General features: G+C 40.9%; 1 protein-coding gene across 3 annotated transcripts in view; it reads left to right on the plus strand.

The window, feature by feature from the left end:
- Positions 1 to 22167, plus strand: part of DNAAF1 (dynein axonemal assembly factor 1) — a 1332504-nt gene that overhangs the window by 1087292 nt on the left and 223045 nt on the right. For all 3 annotated transcript variants that reach the window (XM_044081943.1, XM_044081945.1, XM_044081944.1), the window contains one exon: positions 92 to 160. In XM_044081943.1, the coding sequence (XP_043937878.1) occupies positions 92 to 160 (69 nt within the window). The remainder of the gene's footprint in view (positions 1 to 91; positions 161 to 22167) is intronic.

Below are 22167 nucleotides of genomic sequence, written 5' to 3' on the forward strand. Positions count from 1 at the left end.
ACTTAACAAGATTCTCTACAGTTGTATTTCTACAAAAGGCTAAATGACTCATTTCTTTTAATATTTTTGTATTCCTTTTGACCCTTTTCAGGACTTGCCAGATTTGGAAGATGTAGATGTTGATGCTCTGGGTACAGCTAAGGAAAGCCTCTCCATTAAGGTAGTTTCTTTCTTTACTAATCAAAATCAGAAATGAAAGTTTTTACTAAAATAAGGAAGACTTAAGCTTAAAGAAGTAATCCATAATTTTCTGAAATTAGTCACTTCAAAATGGACTATATTAATGACCTATATTTATCGTAGGACTCATAAACTTGCAGGGACCACACATTTTCTGATTAATTGCATCTGTGCATGACATTACCATATATGTAAGAACACTGAGTTTGGATGGATATCTTATTTTATAAATAAGGCCTTGTGTAAAAGCTACAGAATTGCAACATTGATAAATCTGGACTACAGCATGGAAATTCAACTATGAATTTAATGTTCTTTATTTGACTCATCATTAGCCAGTGGGGGGGAGGGGCACATGATGGATGGTTCACATGCACAGGCAGAATAAGTTCAAATACTGCATGACTGTCAAGTTATTAATAGTCAACAAGAAATGGGTTGTATGTGACTGGTCCCTACCTCTGTTGATATGTGATTAGTCACATTTCATAATTTTGAATTTTTTGAGAAGATAATGTAATGGTATTAAGTACAGATTTTTGACAGACATTTTTTGTGGCAACAAATACCTCTACAACTTGTTCCATGCTCTTACCTTATTATTACTATTACTTCTGAGTCATCACAGTGTTATCTGAAAAACAGTGCCTGTGTACTTTTAGACAGTTTCAAAATGTCATAATTTGGAAATCTGAGACTGGAATATTATTGCATCCCTTGCTTTACCCTAGGACCATTTAAATGCCTTTGTTTCATATTTTCTTGGTGTAGGTTCATAGATTGTTAGTAGGCTAATGACCACTAGGGCCCTTATAAGCCTAGCCTTGTACCCCAAACCATTTGGGTTCTGTGCATCATGGGATCTGTACTAGGGGAGGCATGTTAGTAGGGCGGTAACTAAGGGGAGTTGTTTTTAAAAATACTATTCTTACTGACAGACTTTGTCCATAAGGGATATGGGAGCCAGACCGAGGATAAATTTATGATTTTCCCATCCAATTGTAAAGGATTCATTTGAACAGAGTCAGGGATGAACTCTGTTTTTCATAGATGGGGAGCCTATTCCATAGTGTAGGGATCCTTTAGGACACATATCTGTCTCTGCATGTTCTGTTTATGTTACAAGCAATGTTCAGATCCCTGGATCTGGTGTTTCTGGTACTGTTTGTTTTGGGCATGTACAACAGATCCATCAAGGCTGGGTATGACAAAGCTCTGTAAGCCAGGCAAAGATTCCTTTTCAGTATTCTGTAGGGGACTGAATACAGAGACAGAACCTTTAGGCGATCATGCCCTGAATTCTCCTGATAAAAAACCTTTGTGGGCATTCCAACTGTTGCAAGTGTCTGGTGAAGTACATGCCAGAGGGGACATTGTACTCAATGACTGGACTGCCTCAATGACAGGACCCCCTCCATTAATCATGACACCCACTCTGCCTATTTGGATCTACTTGAGTCTATCAAGATACATCACAACACCATGGTTTTGGGTGACATTGAATGGGTAAATTACTTGTGCGGAAACTCACTTGCCCAAACGCTCCTCGACTTCATTAAATCCAGTGCCCTGGACCAGCTGATTGACACCCCCACAAGGGGTGCCAACATCCTGGATCTGGTGCTTAACAATATGGCGAACCACTGTAGCACCCCCACTGTAAGGTTTTTCCTGGTGACATCTGAGCACAAATCAATCTCATTCGAAGCAACTATCACACCTGACCCCCCCCCCCCAAGCAGCAACTAAATAAAACTTCTCCAAATTAGATTATAACCTCTTACAGGATGGTATAAACAGCTTCACTACACCTCCTCCCTCAGATGGAACTAGCAACTACACTGTGTTCTACACAAATGCTTTATACAAACACCTGTATAACTGCATCAACTTGGCTGTACCCAAAAGGACCAAAACAAGCTTCTCAAGGAAGAGCAAACCTGCCTGGTGGACAACTGCCATTAACAGGCTTTACAATAAGAGGAAGAAATTTCTGTCTAAGAGTAAGAGGGAGCAAGCCCTAAAGTGGAAATACTCCTTCCTCAGCTTAAACAAGCAACTAAGACTTCTTGTGAAGTCCTCCAAAGCTAACTATGAATCCAAGTAAGCTTCCTCAACTAAGGACAACCATAAGGCGTTCTTTAGTTACATCGGTAACCTAAAAGGAAAGGCCAGATTTGTGTCAAACTGGTAGTTAATGATATCACATATACTGAGCCTGTGGACATTGCTAACCTGTTAGCCAACAGGCACTGTGAAAACTTCACTCCCCTGCCTCCCACCCCATGACATCCCTATCACCTGTCCTCTACCTTGTATTTCAAAAGAGCAGGTCGTGAATGCCCTCTCTAAGGTAAAAAAATACAGCTTCTATGGGACCTGATACCATCCCAGGCTGCATCCTACATGGGCTCAAACAAGAATTAGCAACACCATTGGGTACTCTTTTCAGTCATAGTCTAAACACTGGCTTCATCCCAGCCGAATGGAAAAAGGCCACCATTATCCCCTTGCACAATGGTGGTGCTTCCATCGACCCAGGGAACTATAGACCTATTAGCCTGACTAGCTTTATCTGCAAGACTATGGAGTGTATCATCATGGACTTTATCAACAAAGATATAGGTAATCTCCAAACACTTGACCCTACTCAATTTAGATTTGTCACTGGGAGATCATGCCTGTTAAACCTGGTGGACTTCTTTGAGACAGTCAATCAAGGCCCTTGATGAGGGGTAGTCTGTGCATACGACCTACCTAGACTTAGCCAAGGCTTTTGGCACTATCCCCCACTCAGGCATCACTGACAAACTCACCCAGCTAGGTATCAACCATTATATCATTAGATGGGTTGCTAACTGGCTCACTGATAGAACCAATATAGTCAAAGTTGGGGAATCCACCTCCAACAGCAGACTTGTAACCATTGGTGTTCCACAGGGATCAGTCCTGGGACATCTACTGTTTGGAATCTATTTCTTCGAAGTACAAGCTAAAAGTAAAGATATGTGGCTGACAAAGTTTGCCAATGACTGCAAACTAGGAGCAGTCATAGAATCTCCAATGTCAACATCCTACATGAGGGTCTTACACAAACAAATGATTGGTGTCAAAGTCATAGCCTTAATCTCAATGCAGAAAAAAAAATGTTTTATCATCCCTTTCAGTAAGAGCAATGTTCCTGCTAACTACTATATCAATAACAACACCCTAAGTACTCACTCAGTGGTGAGAGACTTGGGAACACAGGTTGACAACAACCTTACATGTGATCACCATGTTTCCACAGTGGTAAGAAGAGAATTCTATATTCCTCCTCTCATATGTAAGGACATTGCCTCTATAAATAAATAAGTTATAACTTCCCTGTACTCTGCCCCTTTTGGTATCTACCTTTCCAAGCACCTGCAGCAATTGGAGAGGCCACAGAGGTTCCTCACAAGGAAAATTCAAGGTCTTCAGCATCTGTCCTATGTGGGTCATCTGAAATCACTGTCACTTTATTCTGTTTCATACAGATTACTCAGAGGTGATCTCTGCCTTGCATATAAGGCAATCTTTGACCCTGCTTTATTGGAAATGCTGCATATCCGTAAGTCAAATGGTAAATGGGTTACTCGAGCTAAAGGCTGTAACCTGCTATGTGCTAGAGGGACACATTTGTCTGCCAGAGGTTACCACACCTTTGGAACAGACTCCTGCTTCAGATCAAGAAGAGTACCTCATTGGCCCTCTTCAAACGCAATCTGGATGAACAGTAAATTCACTCCGGGGGGTTCCACCTGTGTCCCTCTTGGACAGGGGTGATAAGTTCTAATCGATAAAATAAGGGTAAAACTTGGCTAGGCTTGTAAGGGGCCTAGGGACATTAGCCTAACCTTCTGTGATCCTATGATAGGTCTGATAAACGCTGAGTACAATGGTATCATAACTTCCTTGGACCTGGATGCCATACCCTTATCTGTAAGTTGATCAAATTAGAATGATTTTCTTGCTATCTGTATTATCTTACTACATCTTGGTCAAAAGCAAGATTGCTGTCTACATATGTTCCCAGATCCCTTCCTACTTGGTCGACTCTTAGGGGTGTTTTCTCAACAGAGTAATTAAGTTGGGTTTTCATTTTCCCAAAGGGCATTGTAAAGCATTTTTTGGCATTGAGTCTTAGGCCATGCTTTTGGGACCAGTCATTTTTTTGTGTTAAAGCCTCTTTCAAAACATTGTTGGTGTCTTGGGGGTCTCTATAATAGCTCGCAATTAACAGTCATCCATGAATGTGGTGAACCAGAGGCCTTGAACATTAGCCTTGACTTCTGAAAAGTAGATACCAAACAGGAGCAAGCCAAGCATAGAGCCCTAAGTTAATCAGCTAGTGACTGGTCTCTTGGTGGAGGTGGACTCACCGATCTTGACTTCTTGGGTTCTGTCTGTGCGCTAGCCAGCAATACAGCTTGTTATGTTGAGATTTATGCCTAGCTCAGAGAGCTTGTCACCAATGCCTGAGTAGGGTATGGTATCAAATGCCTTGGCCAACTCAAAACATGCAATGTAAATTGTTTTATCCTCATCCATTGCCTTGGTGATCCTCTCAAATAAGTCTACCAGGTTAAGTAAGCACGACCTTCCCTTAACAAAGTTATATTGGGGTGGGGTGGGTCCAGTGTCTGTAGGTTGCCAATGTCCTTGTTTATCATTTTTGTGATAATTCATTCCATGGCTTTGCATATCAGGCTTGTTAGATTGATGGGTCTGTAGTTCCCTGGGTCATTTTGTGGTTTGTGGAGGGGAATGACTGTTGCAGTCCTCCATTCACTTGGAATGTAGCCTGTTTCAAGGCTGTAGTTGAAGAGTGTCTCAAATGGTCCTGATATATTCTGTTTTAGACTGTTCAAGAAGCAACCGGGGATGTTGTTGGAACCCATAGAGGCAGTGTTCCTGGCTTCAGGGAGCACTGCCAGCACTTGGTCCCTGCTAATAGTTGGGCAAAGTATGTTGGAGGGGATTTCACTGAGTGGAGCAGAGTGGTAATGTGTGGAGAAGTTTGAGCTGAATTTATCAGCCAGTAGATTTTCTCTGTCATCCTGATCAGTGAAGTGGTACCATTCACCACTAGTTTTAGCACAGTGCTGTGTGGCAACTTGTAAGATTCCAGATATACCTAAAGAAGGCCTTGTGATTGTCCTTAGCTTGCAAGGACTATCCTGACCTCATAGTTGGTACTGTTGGATTTAATTAGACCTCTTGATTTCTTATTAAGTTGTATAAGAGAGCACTTGACTTTAAGGGAACTGCTCTTCCTAATTTTGAACATGAGTTTTCTTTTTTTATTATATACTTTGTTTAAGTGAGGATTCCACCAGTAGGGATTGTTTTCAGTGTTTTTTTTTTTTTTGGGGGGGGGGGGGTAATTCTGGTAGATACAACAGCCTCTGTGCAGCCATTCACTTGTTTGTGTAGGGACCCTGTGAATAATTCTGCACAAGTAGCTGTGTCCTCAGGGTTAGGACAGCCTTGAATTTTGCCAACCTGTCACTTAATAGGATGTAGGTTTCCTTAGAATAGTTCCTAACTGTTGCTGGTTTAGTTGGGTTTTCTGGGCTGATATTTATTTCAAGGGAGACAGCTTTGTGACCTGATCTCACTAGTGAGGAAGTGACATGGGGGAGGGGTTGCAATGCTCTTCCATATTGGTGAGTAACAGATCCAGTACGACTGATTTTTCTGTTCCAGAGTGTTTCTGTTACTGAAATCCAGGAAGCATCGTGCCTGTGAGTTTTAGGCAGTGTAAGTTTCCCAGTCTATAGAGGGGCAGCTAAAGTCACCCACAAATAAGATGTTTGAATGGATGGTGAATACCTCTAGTGGGTTTACATAAGAGTCATGACACTTTAGGGGCATAGATGGTGACCTATAGTTAGCCATGATATGGTGACTTGCACGTGGATTAGCTCTATAGCATCATCCTGCTTAACCAACCGAGGGGGCATGTTTGTTGCCAGAGTTGATCGAGATACTGCCACCTTTAGCCCCAGTCTGTGCTGTTGTTGGTGTAAATGTGTTGAAGGCATTGTAGCCTTGCACAGCTGGAGTACTTTCTATGTTGTTTAACCATGTATCTGATGTTGTCAATCTTCATCTATTCTTCACTTGTGGGTATGGTTCCGATCCTTGGAACTGATCCGGTCGAAATATAGCTCACATCAGCCAAAAATCTCTCAAGCTGCTAGTCTACCCACAGTGCCCCTCTCCACATTACCTCATATCTTGTTTGCCTTTCTTACGGCAAGACGCTTCCGCTGACTCCTCTCTCATAGCCAAGTCAAACTTTTAGATTTGCCTTCTTCTTTTAAGTGTTTTTCTGAAAACTTTTACTCTCTGCTTTAAAAATCTTTGTTCTACCCTTAGTAAGTGTGTTGTTTCCCTTACTGTTGGCAATTTTTCCCCTCTACCATTGTTGGTTTCCCCTCTCTCTTTCTCCTTTTTTACTACTGGTAACCTTTCTACCATCATTGGTAGATTTCTTATTAAGGTGTGACTGAGTTTTCATTCCATCCTAATTCTTTCTTTTCTTTCACTGCCTTTCCTGCTTTTTTATTCAGGACTATGGCAGAAAAGCCTAAAAGCTGTACTACAAGCTTCAAACAGTGTACAGAGTGCAGCAGAAAACTGCCTAACTACCATGAGTGTTGTGTGTATTGTTTGGGTATGCTCCACTTGAGTGTTGACTGTTCCATCTGCCAGGGTTTCAGTAATAGAACTCTGGCAGAAGGGAAAAACAAATTTATTCTCAAAGGGCTCCTTAAAGCCCCTTTTGAGGAAACCTTGTCCAAGGTAGACCAGTCACGTCCAGCCTCTGGATCAAAATCCTCCCATTTGGTTCTGACATTTCATTCCGTACCGATTGTTAAGAAGCATAAACATGCATCTGAAGGTTCCTCTATGGAACCGAAAGCTAAAGTTCTGAAGATTTCAGAGCAGTCTGAATCTTTGGCACTGAAAACCATATTGGTGCCTTTGACGCTGACCATGACACTTGCCTAAACTTCGACTGCCACTGTTCCTACCATGTCTGTGGTTCCGATACTAGCGCCAATTGCCACTTCTACTGTGCCGGTTTCAATTTCCCCCACAGCACAGCAGACGGTGCTGAAGTCTGATATGTCCACTCAATCCTGGACCACTTACTCCCCCGCCTTGGGACCCTTCATTAGATAACTCCCTAACCCTTTCCTGGAGTGACCTGAGTCTCCTTCTGGGTTGTCCATTCACTCCACGGAAAGTCTCTCTGAAGTTGATATTGTAAGGTTGGTGGATCAGATCCTGACAGCCAGCAGTCTTCCCTTAACTTCTGAGCCCCCGCTCCTTTCTGGTGAAGAAGGTTTCTCACCTATGACCCCTTCTTATTCTCCTGCTCTGACCTCTTTGCAGGCTGTAGAGCTCTTGACTCCAACTTCTCGGGTTCCAATGCCTTCAGCACCAACAGACTTCTTGTCTTTGATGCCGAGTCTGGCTCTGACTCCCTTAGTGCCTTCGGCACTGTTGATTCCCCCAGGACAGTGTCTTCATCGTTGGGCCTGAGGGGGTTCGAGCTAGCCCCTAGTTTTTCTATGGAGCCAGCCATGCCTCTTTGGGCTGCTTTGACAGAGGACCTGGCCTCGGATCTGGTTTGTCAGGTGGGTCTCTCAGGGTGTGGTGTGGTCCCGTTTCCAAGTTTGTCTGTCTCAGTTCTGGACTTCCATTCCTCCTCGGGGGGGGGGGGGCTGCCTTTCAAGCCATGGAAACAACTTTGGCCACTGCCTAATCTCTGCTGGCTCCTGTGTTACCAGAGTCTCTCCCTGTGACCCCAGATTTTTCGGTTCTACCACCAACCTTGACATCAGGACAGTGAGCCCCCAAGGTCACAAGACTTACCTACTAAAGGTGTACCCTCTTCCTAGTTCTCCTCAGATGTTCCTACTGAAAAGCCTCCTCAGAAGTGATTGTGTAAGAGGAAACACCTTGATTCTCCCAAAGAATCTGTCATGGAGGACACGGATTTTGATGAGGGGGTGGTTTCCTCATGGCCACCCCAGAAGACATCTCCTTCAGAGATATTCTTGAGATCCTAAAACAGAGTGGTGATTGGAAGCCCAAAGACCATTCCTCTGAGGAATCCGTGTACTTGCAGGCCTTTGGTGCTTACCCGTCTACCTCCTGGATGACCTTGCCCAGTGATGACCTAATTAAGCTGATCACTCAGCGAGGTTGGAAGGCTCCTGACTCTGTAGAACCTGTCCCCCAGAGACCTGAAAAGATTCTTTCTGCTCCTGAAGACCATCCACATTGCGCATAGAGCTTAGTAGTTAATGCCATGGTGGTAGCAAACTCCACCAAGAAAGAACTAGCCAAGGAAAGCTCTATTGTACACTCTCCTGACCAAGAGTCCAGGGTGATGGACAGATTCGGGAAGTGGGTCTATGCATCATCGTCCTTCTTCATCAGGTCCTTGAACTTTTTTGACATACTTTACTAGATTTCAAAGGGATCTGGCCAAGGAGCTGTCAGATACCCTGGCGGGAGCAGTCACTGAGGGGCTCCAACAAAAAGTGGCCTCCCAGGCTTCATGGGACTCCAGTGTGGATTTTCTGTGGAACATTTTTGCCTCAGCTTATTCTCAGCTTTGTTTTTTCATATTCCCAGTTAGCTACCTTGGAGTCTATTTTGAATTCATCTATGAGGCTCATTGTGTATACAGCCAAAGGGATGACCTGGTCAGCAGGTTCAGGTGTTGCTAATTGACAACATACTTGGATGTGCCTGTGTGAGTTTGTGGAACCATTCAAGTCTTCCTTCATCAATGCTCCCTTTGATGGATCCTCTTTGTTTGGACCTAAAGTAAAGGAAACTCTGTGAAAAGGATGGAAAGACTCTGCTGTGGGAGTATGTTTTTCCACTCCTCAATGATCCTACTCCAGGAATCAAAGGAGTGGTAAGATGTTGTTCAAGAAGTCCTAGAAGCCTTTTCAGGACATATGTGGTTCAGACTCCTCTTGGGGCAGAGGGGGGAGTTACAATGGAAGATGCCATTCCAGAGGCAGAGGTGGTCCACAGAATCGGGGTTCTAGGGAGCCATTTTCTGGTCAACCCTGCCAGCGCTCCTGAAAGGGGCCCAATTGCTTACCTCTTGAGGCAGTTGGGGGAAGATTTTCCTTGCACCCAAATGCCTGGTGATGCATAACCGCTGATGCCTGGGTGCTAAGGATCATTTTCAGCAGTTATCTAATCCCCTTCACTCTTTACCGAGACCCCCAGCAAGACTCCCCACTGTTCCACCCAGTCAGAGTGATCAAGCAGCATTAGAAATACAAAAGCTGCTAGAAAATAAAGTCATACAAGAAGTCCCACCAGACCAATTAGGATCCGGGTTTTACTTAAGATTCTTTTTAGTGCCAAAGAAAACAGAGGACTGGAGACCAATTTTGGATCTCAATATTCTGAACAAATTTGTCCAACAGTCAAAATTCTGGATGGTCACAGGTCAGTCAAGTCTTCTCTTAGAGGAAAACAATTGGATGTGCTCTATTGACTTTCAGGATGCGTATTATCACATAAAGATGGACAAATGCTCAAGAAAGTTTCTCCACTTTCAGCCAGGAACCAGTCAATACCAATTCAGAGTGCTGCCTTTTGGTCTCACCAAAACCCCCAGGGTGTTCACCAAATGCATGACAGCGGTCACAGCACATTTGAGGCGGCACGGATTCTGAGTGTTTCCTTACCTAGATGACTGGCTCCTCACAGCTTCCACCAGGCATGTACTACTGCAAACTATGGACTTCATTCTGAAACTATTTCAACAGGTGGGCATCGCAGTCAATCTTGCGAAGTCTCAACTAAGCCCTTCTCAGGATATGGAATTCATCAGAGCTTGTCTCAGTACTCTGTCTCGTATGGCATCGCTTCCCCTCCATAGGTTGCAGAAAATACAATCACAGGTTCACCCTCTCCTTCAGTCAAACAAAATACCAGCTCAGCAGATTCTGCAGGCATTAGGCTTCATGGCAGCAGCAATCACATTAGTTCCAATGGCTACTTGCGAACCCACCCCATGAATCATTTGATTTTCATATCCAGCCTATGCAAAAATGACCTAGACTGGTGGATGCAGTCTGAGGTGATTCTGAAGTGATTATTCTAGGCTGCCAGTTTGTCCCCCCACAGCCCAAGGACATAGTTTCTACAGATGCTTCCCAGATGGGGTGGGGAGGCATTATCTTGGGAAGACAGTCCAAGGCACTTGGTCCCCCTCCGAAGCCAATCTGCATATCAGTGTTCTAAAACTTAGGACAGTGCTTTTGGCATTGCAAGCATTTTACTCTGCTTTACCTCAAGGGATGATATCTATTCAATTAGACAACATGTCCATAGTCTGGTACATCAGCAAACAAGGGTGAACCAAGTAATACCCACTGTGTCAAGAAGCCCTTCGAGTGTGGCAATGGGCCATAAATTCCAACCACTTTCTGATAGCAACACACATCCAGGGGAGTTCAAATGTGATTGCGGTCAAACTGAGCAGATGCATCCTCATGCCTCATGAGTGGTCTCTGAACTCCAGAGTAGCAAAGAACATCTTTCTTCACTGGGAGCAGCCTTGCTGCAACCTCTTTGTTTCACCCATGAATAACAAGTGCAGAAGTTACTTTGCCCTAACTCCCCCAGAGATGCCCTTCTCCACAATTAGCCCTAGGTCTCCCTTATGCCTTTCCCTACTTCCCTCTGATCCCTCTTTTTCTCAAAAAAGCAGGTCAGTTGAGAAGCAAAGTGATCCTCATTGTACCTTACTGGCCTTAACATATATGGTTTCTTTTCCTCTGGCCTCATCTACTTCACCATCCATGGATTCTAGACCCAGTTTCAGACCTTCTGTCCCATCCTCATGGACTAGTGCACCCCAATCTACAGACCCTCAAGCTAACTGCTTGGTTTCTCCAATTTCGTTAGTCACCAGGCATAATCATATTCCTGTATGACACATTTTGTTGACATCCCATAAACCATCCACCAGGTATCTCTACCATAGTAAATGGAAGAGATTTTTCTAGTTGAGCTTCTGATAATGGTCTGGATCCTTTTCAGCAGTAATAGAAAAAGTTGTATAGTTTCTAGTTACCATTTTTGGTAAAGAAGATTCTGCTTCTGCAGTCAAGGTTATCTTAGCAGCTGTTTCAACTTTCTGTAACAGTATTGGTGACCAGCCTTTAATGTCCCACAGGCTTTGTAAGGTTTTTCTTAAAGGCAGCATCCACTTAAAGCCCCCTTTCAGGGATCCGTTACCAGCAAGGGACTTGACTATTGTATTGCAATCTCTTAATTTGCCTCTGTTTGAACCTACAGCTACCTGTGACTTAAAATTTCTTTCTTGGAAAACATTGCTTCTCATAGCTGTCACTTCGGTGAGACGAGTCTCTGAATTATAGGCTCTATGTTCTAAAGCCCCTTATTTTTCCATAAAGACAAAATTTCACTCAGAACAAACCCAACTTTCCATCCTAACATGATTTGAGAGACCACTCTCAATCATTCGATAGATTTGCCTGTATTTTTCCCAAATTTTTCTAATAAAGGCAAATACTGCCTGCATCTTCTGGATGTGCAGAGGCAATTACATTTTTATATGGATAGAACCAAGCAGTTTAGACAATCAGAACAGTTATTTGTGTCCTTTGCAAGTGCAGCCTTGGGCTAAACTGTGTCTAAGGTTACTCTGGCTGGATGGTTAAGTGATTGCATTTCCTTCATTTACACAAAAGAAAATTTAAGACTCCCTATGCCAGTGATGGCACATTCTACCAGATTTGTGGCGACATCAGCAGTTTTTCATTCTCAAGCTTCTATGGCAGAAATTTGCTCAGCTGCAACATGGGCTAAACCACATACTTTTATTGCTCATTACAAACTGGGGGAGAGTCTCCTTTGGTTTTATGGTTCTCAGGAATGTTCTTCCGTAAGGCCACCCAGGATCTAAGATAGCTGGGGTCTCTGTCCTACAAGTCAAGAATATATGAAGATTGACAACATCAGATAAAGTTATGTTTTACCATAACGTTCCATCTGTGTTATCGATCTTCATCTTTTCTTGTTTCCCTCTTGCCTGCCCCCTCCTTTGGAGTTCTGGTGGAGCGACATCCTCTCCTGGGTTTTTATTGTTAGGGATACCTTGGACAAGGTTACTGGCTTGAGTTAGACTGTCTTCTTCAGTATGATTGCAAACTCAATCTGAGATAATGTGGAGAGGGACATTGTGGGTAGACTAACAGCTTGAGAGATTTTTGGCTGACATGAGCTATATATCGGCCAGATCAGTTCTGAGGATCGGAACCGTATCCACAAGTCAAGAAAGATGAAAATCGACAACACAGATTGAATGTTATGGTAAGACATAACTTCTTTTTTTGTAACAGCACAGATGTCTACATCCTCCATAGTGAGAAGGGCTTGAAGGATGTGAAGTTTTTTTTGGTTATTCTCCTAGCATTAGGCAGTAAAACCTTAAGGTTGCTTGGAGAGGTTTTTACTATGTTGGTACTTTTGTCTTTTTTTGGTATTGCCTAAAAGAGGGCTTTAAAGGGGTGGATAAAGTTTTAGCCAGTATGGTAGACAGTTGCAGACCATCTTTGGCAAAGCAACATGGTCTGTTGACCATGTCCTCCCATGCTGACAGACATCGGATCCTTCTATAATGACACCATAAACAAAGCAAATTATTAAAATCAATCATTTTATGTACATACTTACTGAAGAGAGAATGATGCTTAGTGTAACTCTTGTACCTGTCTGTGGCACTTTTTCTGAGACATCCATTGTGTCTCTCTTCATGTAGTCCAGTAAGTTATGTCTCAGGTCAAATACACCTACATGGACTACGATAGAATCATATTGGTACCTGGTGTGCAGCATGGATCCGGTCTCCAGAAAGTCAACTAACCATTATCTTCTTGTTTCACTTTGTGAGTGGGGCACCTGTGTGTCACACAATGAGTCCCCAATGACAGCAGTATTAGGTAAAGTATATGCTTGTCTTATGAACTTTGCTGTTGGGGGACCATTGGGTGTAGGCTTATGTCAAATGTTTGGTGTTGCTTTTCGTGTATGTTAATGATTGCTGAGGAGCAGTGTTGCCATTAGGCTGCTTTGGAGGTCTCTGAGATTTGGGAAGCTTTCTTTTTGGTGACTCAGCATAAGACAATCTATGTGTATGGTGAGTGGTGTGAGTGAGGGATGTTGTGTGGATATTCTTGACAACCTCATTTGCCTCCAAGAAAATTGTGTATTTACATCTCTTGTATAGTGTATTATTTTCTTTCATAATTAACTGCTTGAGAGCATGAGACAATTGCTACATTGCCTTAGGATGCCCAAATCTACCAAACTGGTCCCAGAGACATTTGGAAATTGTACTTTGAATTATGTCTTTCTTAACATGTGTTATGTATATGAGCTGTAACTGTGTAGCTCTAAAATATGCCTTCAAATCAGGTAATCCTAAACCACCTTGTTCTGCCTGAAGGATCAGCTTATCCCATTTCACTCTTGCTCCCTCTCCCCTGCCAAATAAATTCTTTCATCTCTTTATTATTCACAAATTCTCTGGTTGATGAGAATATGCTAACATATTTACTGCTTGTATCTTGCTATCCATATCCATAAACACGTTTTTGTATTATCTTTGTTTAATCTTTTCCCACATATCCTTAGATGCCATAACATAATCTTTTTTAATCCATATTCCTAAATACTTCATTTTATTGTGTCTCCATAAAAATGGGTATTGCGGGAACAATTCATGTGTGTGTGTGTGTGCGTACTTTACAACTATATGTTATCTTCATTGATTTTATACCCTGAAAAGACTGAAACTGTCTGAAGATGTTCCACAGTAGTTAGATGCCGTTTTCTGGTTTTAGCAGGTACAAAACAATATATTCTTCAAATAAAGCCAACTTTTCTTGATTATCATACCAATTCTGTCTTTCAGTTTCTGAGTCCATTATTTTTCTTTGCCAATGGCTCTAAATCTAAAGCAAATAACAAAGGGAAAGAGGGCACTTCTGCCTGCTTCTTCTTTTTAAACATAACGCCTCAGAGAGAAACCTCATTTTAATTTTTGCCTTTGATCCCTCATATATCCTCCTAATTAACCTTATTATTCTATCAGGAAATGCAAATGCTTCCATTGCCCTACTCATAAAATCCCTGCTTACTCTGTCAAATGCTTTCTCTACTTCAAGAACCACTAACAGCAGTGGTATTTTCTTACACTCTGCATCCCTCTGGATCGCCATTGTTCTGTTAATGTCAAATATTTGCCTTCCCTCCAAAAAAACACATTGATCCATAGCTATCAAATTTGGCAACTTCTCTGCCATTTGTTTAGCTATTATAGACATAAACCCTTTATAACTGAGGTTTAAAATTGAATGGTCTGGATGAATCTGAATCTGATGGGTCTTTACTGTCTTTATGTATTACAGTCACCATACCTTTTTTCCAGGATGTTGGTGCTTCTCTTTTTAGTATACTGTCAAATAAAACCTTCTAGATCTCATCACTTTCTTCTCTCCTAGCTTCATAAATTGCACAGGAATGCCATCTATACTTGGAGACTTTGCTGCAGATGGATTGTAGGTCACCATTTTTATCTCATCTCCTCCTATCTTAACTGAGATTCATAGTTAGGTACTAGGCTATCGGCCCAAGGGTGTATGTAAGCCTAGCCAGCAAGTATGTAAGCCTAGCCAGCAAGGTTCCATGGCTTACACCACCCAAAAAAGTTATTTTCCTGTGCCACTGTCGAGCAGAGATACAGAAGTGATCCCCGGGGGTGTATTACTTATTTCCCATCCACTCATCAAGATTTTTCTTGAAGAGTGCTAATGAAGAACTTTGCTTGACATAGATGGGTAGCTTGTTCCAGAGTATAGGAAGTCTCTGGGACAGGAATCTATCCCTCCAGCATGTCCTTTTTATTGTGGTGACAAGGTTTAGGTCCCTAGAGCATGTAGCTCGGAGGGATTGGGATTTCTTTAGGTGTAGCATGTCCAACAGCTCTGGGTTTGACATAGCTTTATATGTTAGGCAGAGATCACCTCGGAGTAGGCGATATACTACGGAGTAAAGCTGGAGTTTTTTGAGGCGGTCAGTATAGGGCATATGTTTGAGGCCAGTAATCCTCTTTGTGAGGTACTTCTGTGGCCTTTCCAGCTGCTGCAAATATCTTGTGAGGTACATTCCAAAAGGGGCTTGTCTGCTTCTGACTCTGGCATACTTAAGTCTTCCGTAAATATTTCCATTTGTGCTCTTTCATGATTTCTACATTTCTCTGCTTCGTACATATTTTTATAAAGTTTCTGAAGTATTTCTAATACACCTACAGGATCTCTGGTTATTTTATTTTTTTTTTGTTATAGGCTCCCTATGTTTGGCAACAACCCTTTCTACTTTCTGTTGCCTAAGTCATTGTGCTATTTTTTTCCCTCTGGAGTTATTATAAAAAAAAAAACAGTTGCTTAACAGCAAACTCTATCTCTCTCCCTTTCCCTTCAATGCCAACACAGTTTTTTTATGCTACCTTTGTAAGTAGTTTAATTCCCTTTTTCTTCCATACTCTTCCTTAAAAAAGCCTTTTCTATCTTTCAATAAGTACTTTTGTTGGTATCTGGTAGTTCCTAAATGTCTGTATTATTTTTTGCTACCATGGTAGAAAAAAAGAAAACCACAGTGGATTTAAAAAAATGTGGGAAGTGTGGTCACAAAATTCCCCTTTCCGGCTCAAACACTCTTTGTGTATATTGCTTTATTCCACTTCACCTACAAGAAAGTTGTGCTGTATGTCACGCGTTCAACCCGAGGGCATTGGTTGAACGCAAAAACACTTATTTTTTACTGTTCTCTTTTGGTGACGCTATTTCTGCAGACATACATAAAAACGTTCCTCATACTTCTCTGAGCTCTTCAATAGCTTCCTCCAAGACCTCAGAGAAATCTTTGAAAAGAATTTCTTTGGATCTTACTGTGTCTCTAAATCCATCAAAGAAGAAGAAGAAAAAAACTCTCAGATCCGACTTCTGCTTTGGATCAGAGAAAGTCTAAGAAATTTGGATCCAGCAGTTTCTTCAAATTCAATGTCTCCTAAAGGTAGGGATTCCTTGGATCTGAAGACTTCAGATCAGTCAAAATTTTTGGATGCGTCCCTTTGCCTAGAACAAGGTACTTCCCATAGGTGAACCCAGTCCCATCAAGATTACCTTTTCCATTTTTAGATAGACCAGAATCAGCTTCCAGGCATTCCTCTCACTCTTCTAGAAGCCTTACTGTAGAGGATGTGGAGAGGGTAGTGAGACAGATCCTCTTGGCACAGTCAGCAAGCTTTTATCTTGGCTCCTACCCTATCGAGTCAGGAAGCCCATATACATCTACAGCGCCACCTCTAATTTTTTCTCCTCTGACTCCTTCCATGGTCTTGAAGCCACCGGATCCAAGTCTCCAGGCCCCTCTACATCGGATCCAAGGTTTGTTCTGAGCTCTTCTGTATAGTCTGAGCAGGAGAGCTCTTGAAGCAGATTCTGCTCTGTCAGATTCGAGGTGCTTCAATTGACTCAGAGAGCTTCAGAGCCATCTCTGCACCTTGGAGCCTTGGCAGTGGTAAGTTTGGCTCCGACTTCTGCCTCAGGGGGGTGTGCCTTAGAGCAGAGAAGAACCAGGATCAGAAAGCACTTTTCTTGGATCCAGGTTCCCATCCCTCCCCAAGAATGTCAGCCTTTAGGACCTTGGAAAAAGCCCTCTCAGCAACCATGGCTCAGATGGTGCCTACCCCTCAAGGTCCTGTACCTACATGGATCACAGCTCTGTGCCAAGAGTTTCAACTAAGCTCTCCTCAAGAACAGCCAGTACCAAAACCCCATGACTCCCATCTGGGTATTCCAACCCCTTCTGATACCTCCCCAGAATATCCCACTAAGGAGATCCCTAAGAAGAGGACATGCAAGAGGAAGCATTTAGATTCTCCTAAATCTGTCACTAAAGATACAAATTTTGAAGAGGGTGAAGGTTCTCCAGGGTCACCTCCTGATGATGTCTCATTTGGAGACATCTTCAAAATTCTGAAACAGAGAGGTAGCTGGAAGCAACCCTTCACTGGAGGAATCTGTACTCCTGGAGGTGTTTGGTACTAGGTCATTTATTATCTGGGTGACTCCATCCACAGAAGAGTTCATTGACGTGGTCTCTCAGCAGGCATGGAAGGAACCTGACACCATTGAGCCCATTCCCAGGAAGCTTGACAAAATTATGACCCTACTAGAGGTTAAACAGTTCTGGTCCAAAGGTCCCCCTGTTGATGTCATGTTTGTGGCGGCTGCCACTAAAAAGGAACTTTGCGGAGGATGGTTTATCTGTTTGTCTCCCCAACAAGGAGTCAAGGGAGATCAACAGATTCAGGAAGCATGTGTATGCTTCAGCAACCTTTGATTTAAGGTCTCTTAACTGTATGACACATTTCCCCAGATTACAGAGGGATCTGATTAAGGAACTTTCAGATACCCTCACAGGAACCATTTCTGAAGAGGTGAAGGCTTCCATCACTTCCATTTTGGTGACCCTACAATCAATATCCAACTCTTCCATGAGGCTCATTTCAATGTAGCAGAAGGAACCTCAAGGGCAGCAGGGTCAGGTGTATCCATTAGGAGACATCCCTTGATATGCTTGTATGATTTCCCTGAGCCTTTTAAGTTTACATTCATCAATGCTCCTTTTGACAGTACATCTCTTTTTGGCCTTAAACTAAATACTTTGTCCGAGTGTGAGAAGGATAGAAAGACCCTTTTTGCTGCAGGTGTACATTCCCCCCAGAGATCATTTTCAAGGAATCATCAAGGCAGTGGAAAGATGTGGTTCAAGAAATCAAAAGGATCTTTCCAGGGCACACATGGAGTGTATTCCCCTAGAGGTAGAGGAAGAAATTCAAATGGTAGATGCCACCCTTGCAGCAGGGGAGGTTCGCAACATCAAGGGACCAGTGAATCTTTCTTTGGCAAACACTTCCAGTGCTCCTGAAATGAGGTCTGATTGTCCCCCTCTGGAGACAATCATAGGTCATTTCTCTCTGCACCAGAAAGCCTGGCTAGAAATAACAAAAGAGACTTGGGTGCAGAGGATCATTTTCAGAGTTTATATAATTCCATTTTCCCTTCCTCCTCACAATTTCAGAAGAGTCAGTGATGTTCCAAATACAATTCAAATACAAAAGCTGCTTGACATAAGAGTCATCCAAGAGGTCCCCCCAGACCAGAAACGATCTGGAACTTACTCAAGATTCTTTTTAGTGCCAAAGAAAACAGGAGACTGGAGAACAATTCTGTATCTCAGCAACCTAAACAAATCTGTTCAAAAGACTTACGTTCTGGATGGTCATGTTTTAGTCCATTCTTCTGTTTTTGGAGAAGGATGACTGGATGTGCTCATTAAATCTCCAGGATGCATACTATTATGTATATAACAAAAAAATCTAATTTATCTTGCAACTTGCAAAAAATGTCAGGCTTTTTATGTTGGGCTAACAAAAAGATGTCTGAAGGACAGAATATATGGTCATCTCTATGATATACAGAGAAAAAATGACCTGAATGCTCTAGCAAAACACATAATAGAGTTTCCTTTACATAAGTTTTGTTTTAGAGTTTTAGAGATAGTCACTATTAACAAGAGAGGTGACAATAATACCACACATTTGAGTAATAAAGAACTAAAATGGATCCTACGACTAGGTGCCCACATACCTCCTGGTATTAATAGTTATATTTCTATAAAACCTGTTCTAGAAACTAGGTGAGTTTTTTTACATCATATGTTTAATATTATTTATTCTCAAGATATACATTTTATGGGTGACTATATATATTTACAAAGAACACATTTTACTTCATTTTATCTATGTTTTTGTTGTATCTTTGGAACTATCTATGTATGGTATGCACATATCTTTATAAAATATCTTTTATTTTATAGATGTGTACACATTTGATTACATATTTGCATATAAATATTTATGCCATTCATAAACATAATCAATTACATTACAATATGACCACATCTCAGTTATATATTTTTTTATAGACATATAGTCCCTATTTAATATATGATATTTGGTTATGTTTCATTGTCATACAGAAATGAAAATCTTGCATTTCACATATTTATTTAGTAGCTATAGATCTATTTATTTATTTATTTGTTTACTTACTCATTAATTTACTTACACAATCATTTGATATAGATTTATTAACTATTTCTATTATCAACATCAATAGATATATATACACACATTCACTTATTTATGTATCTACATTTTACTTATGTATTCATTAATAATTTATTTATTCAAATTAATTCACTTGAACTGCCATCAAATTCAAACTTTGATATATACATTTTTTCTATTTATAGCAAGTGTATTATTCATTAATGTTTTTATTTTTCTATTTATGACTGCTCCTATACATTTTATGCGTATATTATACATATTTTATTCTATTTTATGCATTTAAATTCACCTTCTAAAGATATTTATTTATAACTGGCAGAAAAGTGATGTGCTCGCTCTTTCCTTCCTCCCCCCCCTTCCCCCTTTCCTCTTTTCCTTTATTTATTTATTCGTTTGTTTATTTACTTTATGATTACCCACTGATGAAAGTTTTAATATATTACATTGTTCTATTTATAAGGACACATTTTAGTAACCCATGGTATCCTAGTCAATAGCATCCTTTGAATGGAATCTATAGCACTAGTTAGTTGACATTTACTGTTTTTCACACAAATTAAAATATGTTGTTTTAGCCTGCTTACAATTGAATGTGAACCTAACTTAATTGTGTTTAATTGAAAGTATTTTATTTAATTAATCAACTATGATTACTAGTTTTGGCGCCTTTTTTGATATATAAGCAGAAGTTTTAAAAAAATGTATATTGTCTGATGAAGCGTAGTAGGTGCTACGCGAAAGCGCTCACATTCTATTAAATTTCTTTCTTGCACCATTATTGGACTACTTTCGATTTTTATTAGACTGTTTCATGCTGATCCTGTTTGGATTTACTACTGAGATTTTGCATTTATTCGTGGTGAGAGGACCTGGTATCTACTACCATGCATACTATTATATAAAGATGAACAGATGATCCAGGAAGTTTTTATGCTTCTGACTGGGAGCCAGTCATTACCAGTTCAGAGCGCTGCTCTTTGGTCTCACCACAGCCCCCAGGGTGTTCACCATATGCATGTGAGTAGTAGCAGCTCACTTGAGACTGCAAGGATTCCAGGTTTTTCCATACTTAGACAACTTTTAAATCAGGATATAAACTACTTTACAATTGGCTGTCCTCTAATATTCCCACTATCATTACTCAGAAGGCCAACATCATGCTTCTTAGCACAACTAAAAAGTTCTGTAATGCCAGTGTTCCCATTGTAAAATACCCCACTGGCTCACCACTTCTCTTAGTAAAAGAACCATGATATGAGGCAATAATAGACCAAATACTGTCATTTCACTCTCATGTACTCAACCTCAAAAGTTAATCAACCAACTAAAATGTTTGTAAGACCTCACATACCCTAACCGCAGAACACACGATATAGTCCTTAGTGTTTTTATTCCTTGGATGGAATATGCCTTAGCCTTAGTAATTAAAGTCTTATTGCAAAATACTCTCATTTTACAATATAAATAAGTAATGAAAAGCAAAGTTGAAGATTTATTCACCTTTCCCAGTCTCGGTTACATCACTGTAGGGCTTTTTAAAAAGCAAGGTAGTACAAATATCTACCTTTTTCCTTGCGTTTATTAATTTTTAAGTTTCTACATGAATCCTGCTGGCCTCCAAACTAGTTCTTACAATTACTCTCTTATAGCTCAAGATGTCCTGCAGATTGCCAGACTCTTCAAGGGAGATAGCCTTTTAGAAAAATAGACAGCTTCTCCGAGTTTCAAAAGCAGCTCAGTCTTCACTTACAGAAATAAGCACCGTGTACATGCTTCACTGACAGCAGTTAGCATTCACTTATTCTGTTGCCCTTACTGTGTCATTAGAAAAGGAAATTTAACTGCCTCCTTGTTTTAACAATGTATTTAATATATGTTGTTCGCACCTCAAAGTAACTTAACGTATTTAAGATGTATTGTTTTTTTCTGTAATTATGTGTTTCTTCTTAAATTTACAGTTCTCATTGTACAGTTCTTACTTGTAGATATGTATATTGTACCCTTCTCAGTACCTGTGAATTCATTAATGTAAGTCTCTCTGCCTGCTGTCCTGGATTCTGACTGAAAATGCTTTTGACAATTTCGCCTACCCAGCTAACAAACTTTTATAGAAAATGTGCAACATACTATGACTGGTATTCTCTGCATTAGTAGTAAATGTTAAAGCTGTGGAGTGAATTTCATAGACTTGCTACATTGGAAGCTTTGAGCTTAGAATCACAGTCTTACATAAATTTTATAGTACAGTAGACAGCTGATTATCCAAACTAATTGGGACCTTGGGTAGTTTGGATAATCAAACATACACTGAAATGGATAAAAAAAACCTTCTAAAATCTTTTTTTTGCACTCGAGGAATACACTTTTTAACCATCTGGTGATTCCAGTAAACAATAAAGAATCTTTTTCACACACGAGTGGGCTACAAGCTCAAAAAGCACACGCAAGCAAATACGTATAACATTTACATATTCAGACTTTATGATTTTTCCTACCCCAAAACATTTGAAGGCTGTGTTTGGATAATTGACATTTTGGATAATCGACTCTCTACTGTAGTCGGGCAGTAGCCATTCAAGTGACTCTCCTCTTTTCATTACTCTTGACAAGCTAATTCTTTATTTTAAGGAATTACTGCTTGGTTTGCATCTAACTGCAGAATAGCTGCCTAAATACTTCATCCA

Source organism: Protopterus annectens, chromosome 8.part1 (genome assembly GCF_019279795.1).
Source record: "Protopterus annectens isolate FY-2018-M chromosome 8.part1, PAN1.0, whole genome shotgun sequence".
Classification (NCBI taxonomy): domain Eukaryota; kingdom Metazoa; phylum Chordata; order Ceratodontiformes; family Protopteridae; genus Protopterus; species Protopterus annectens.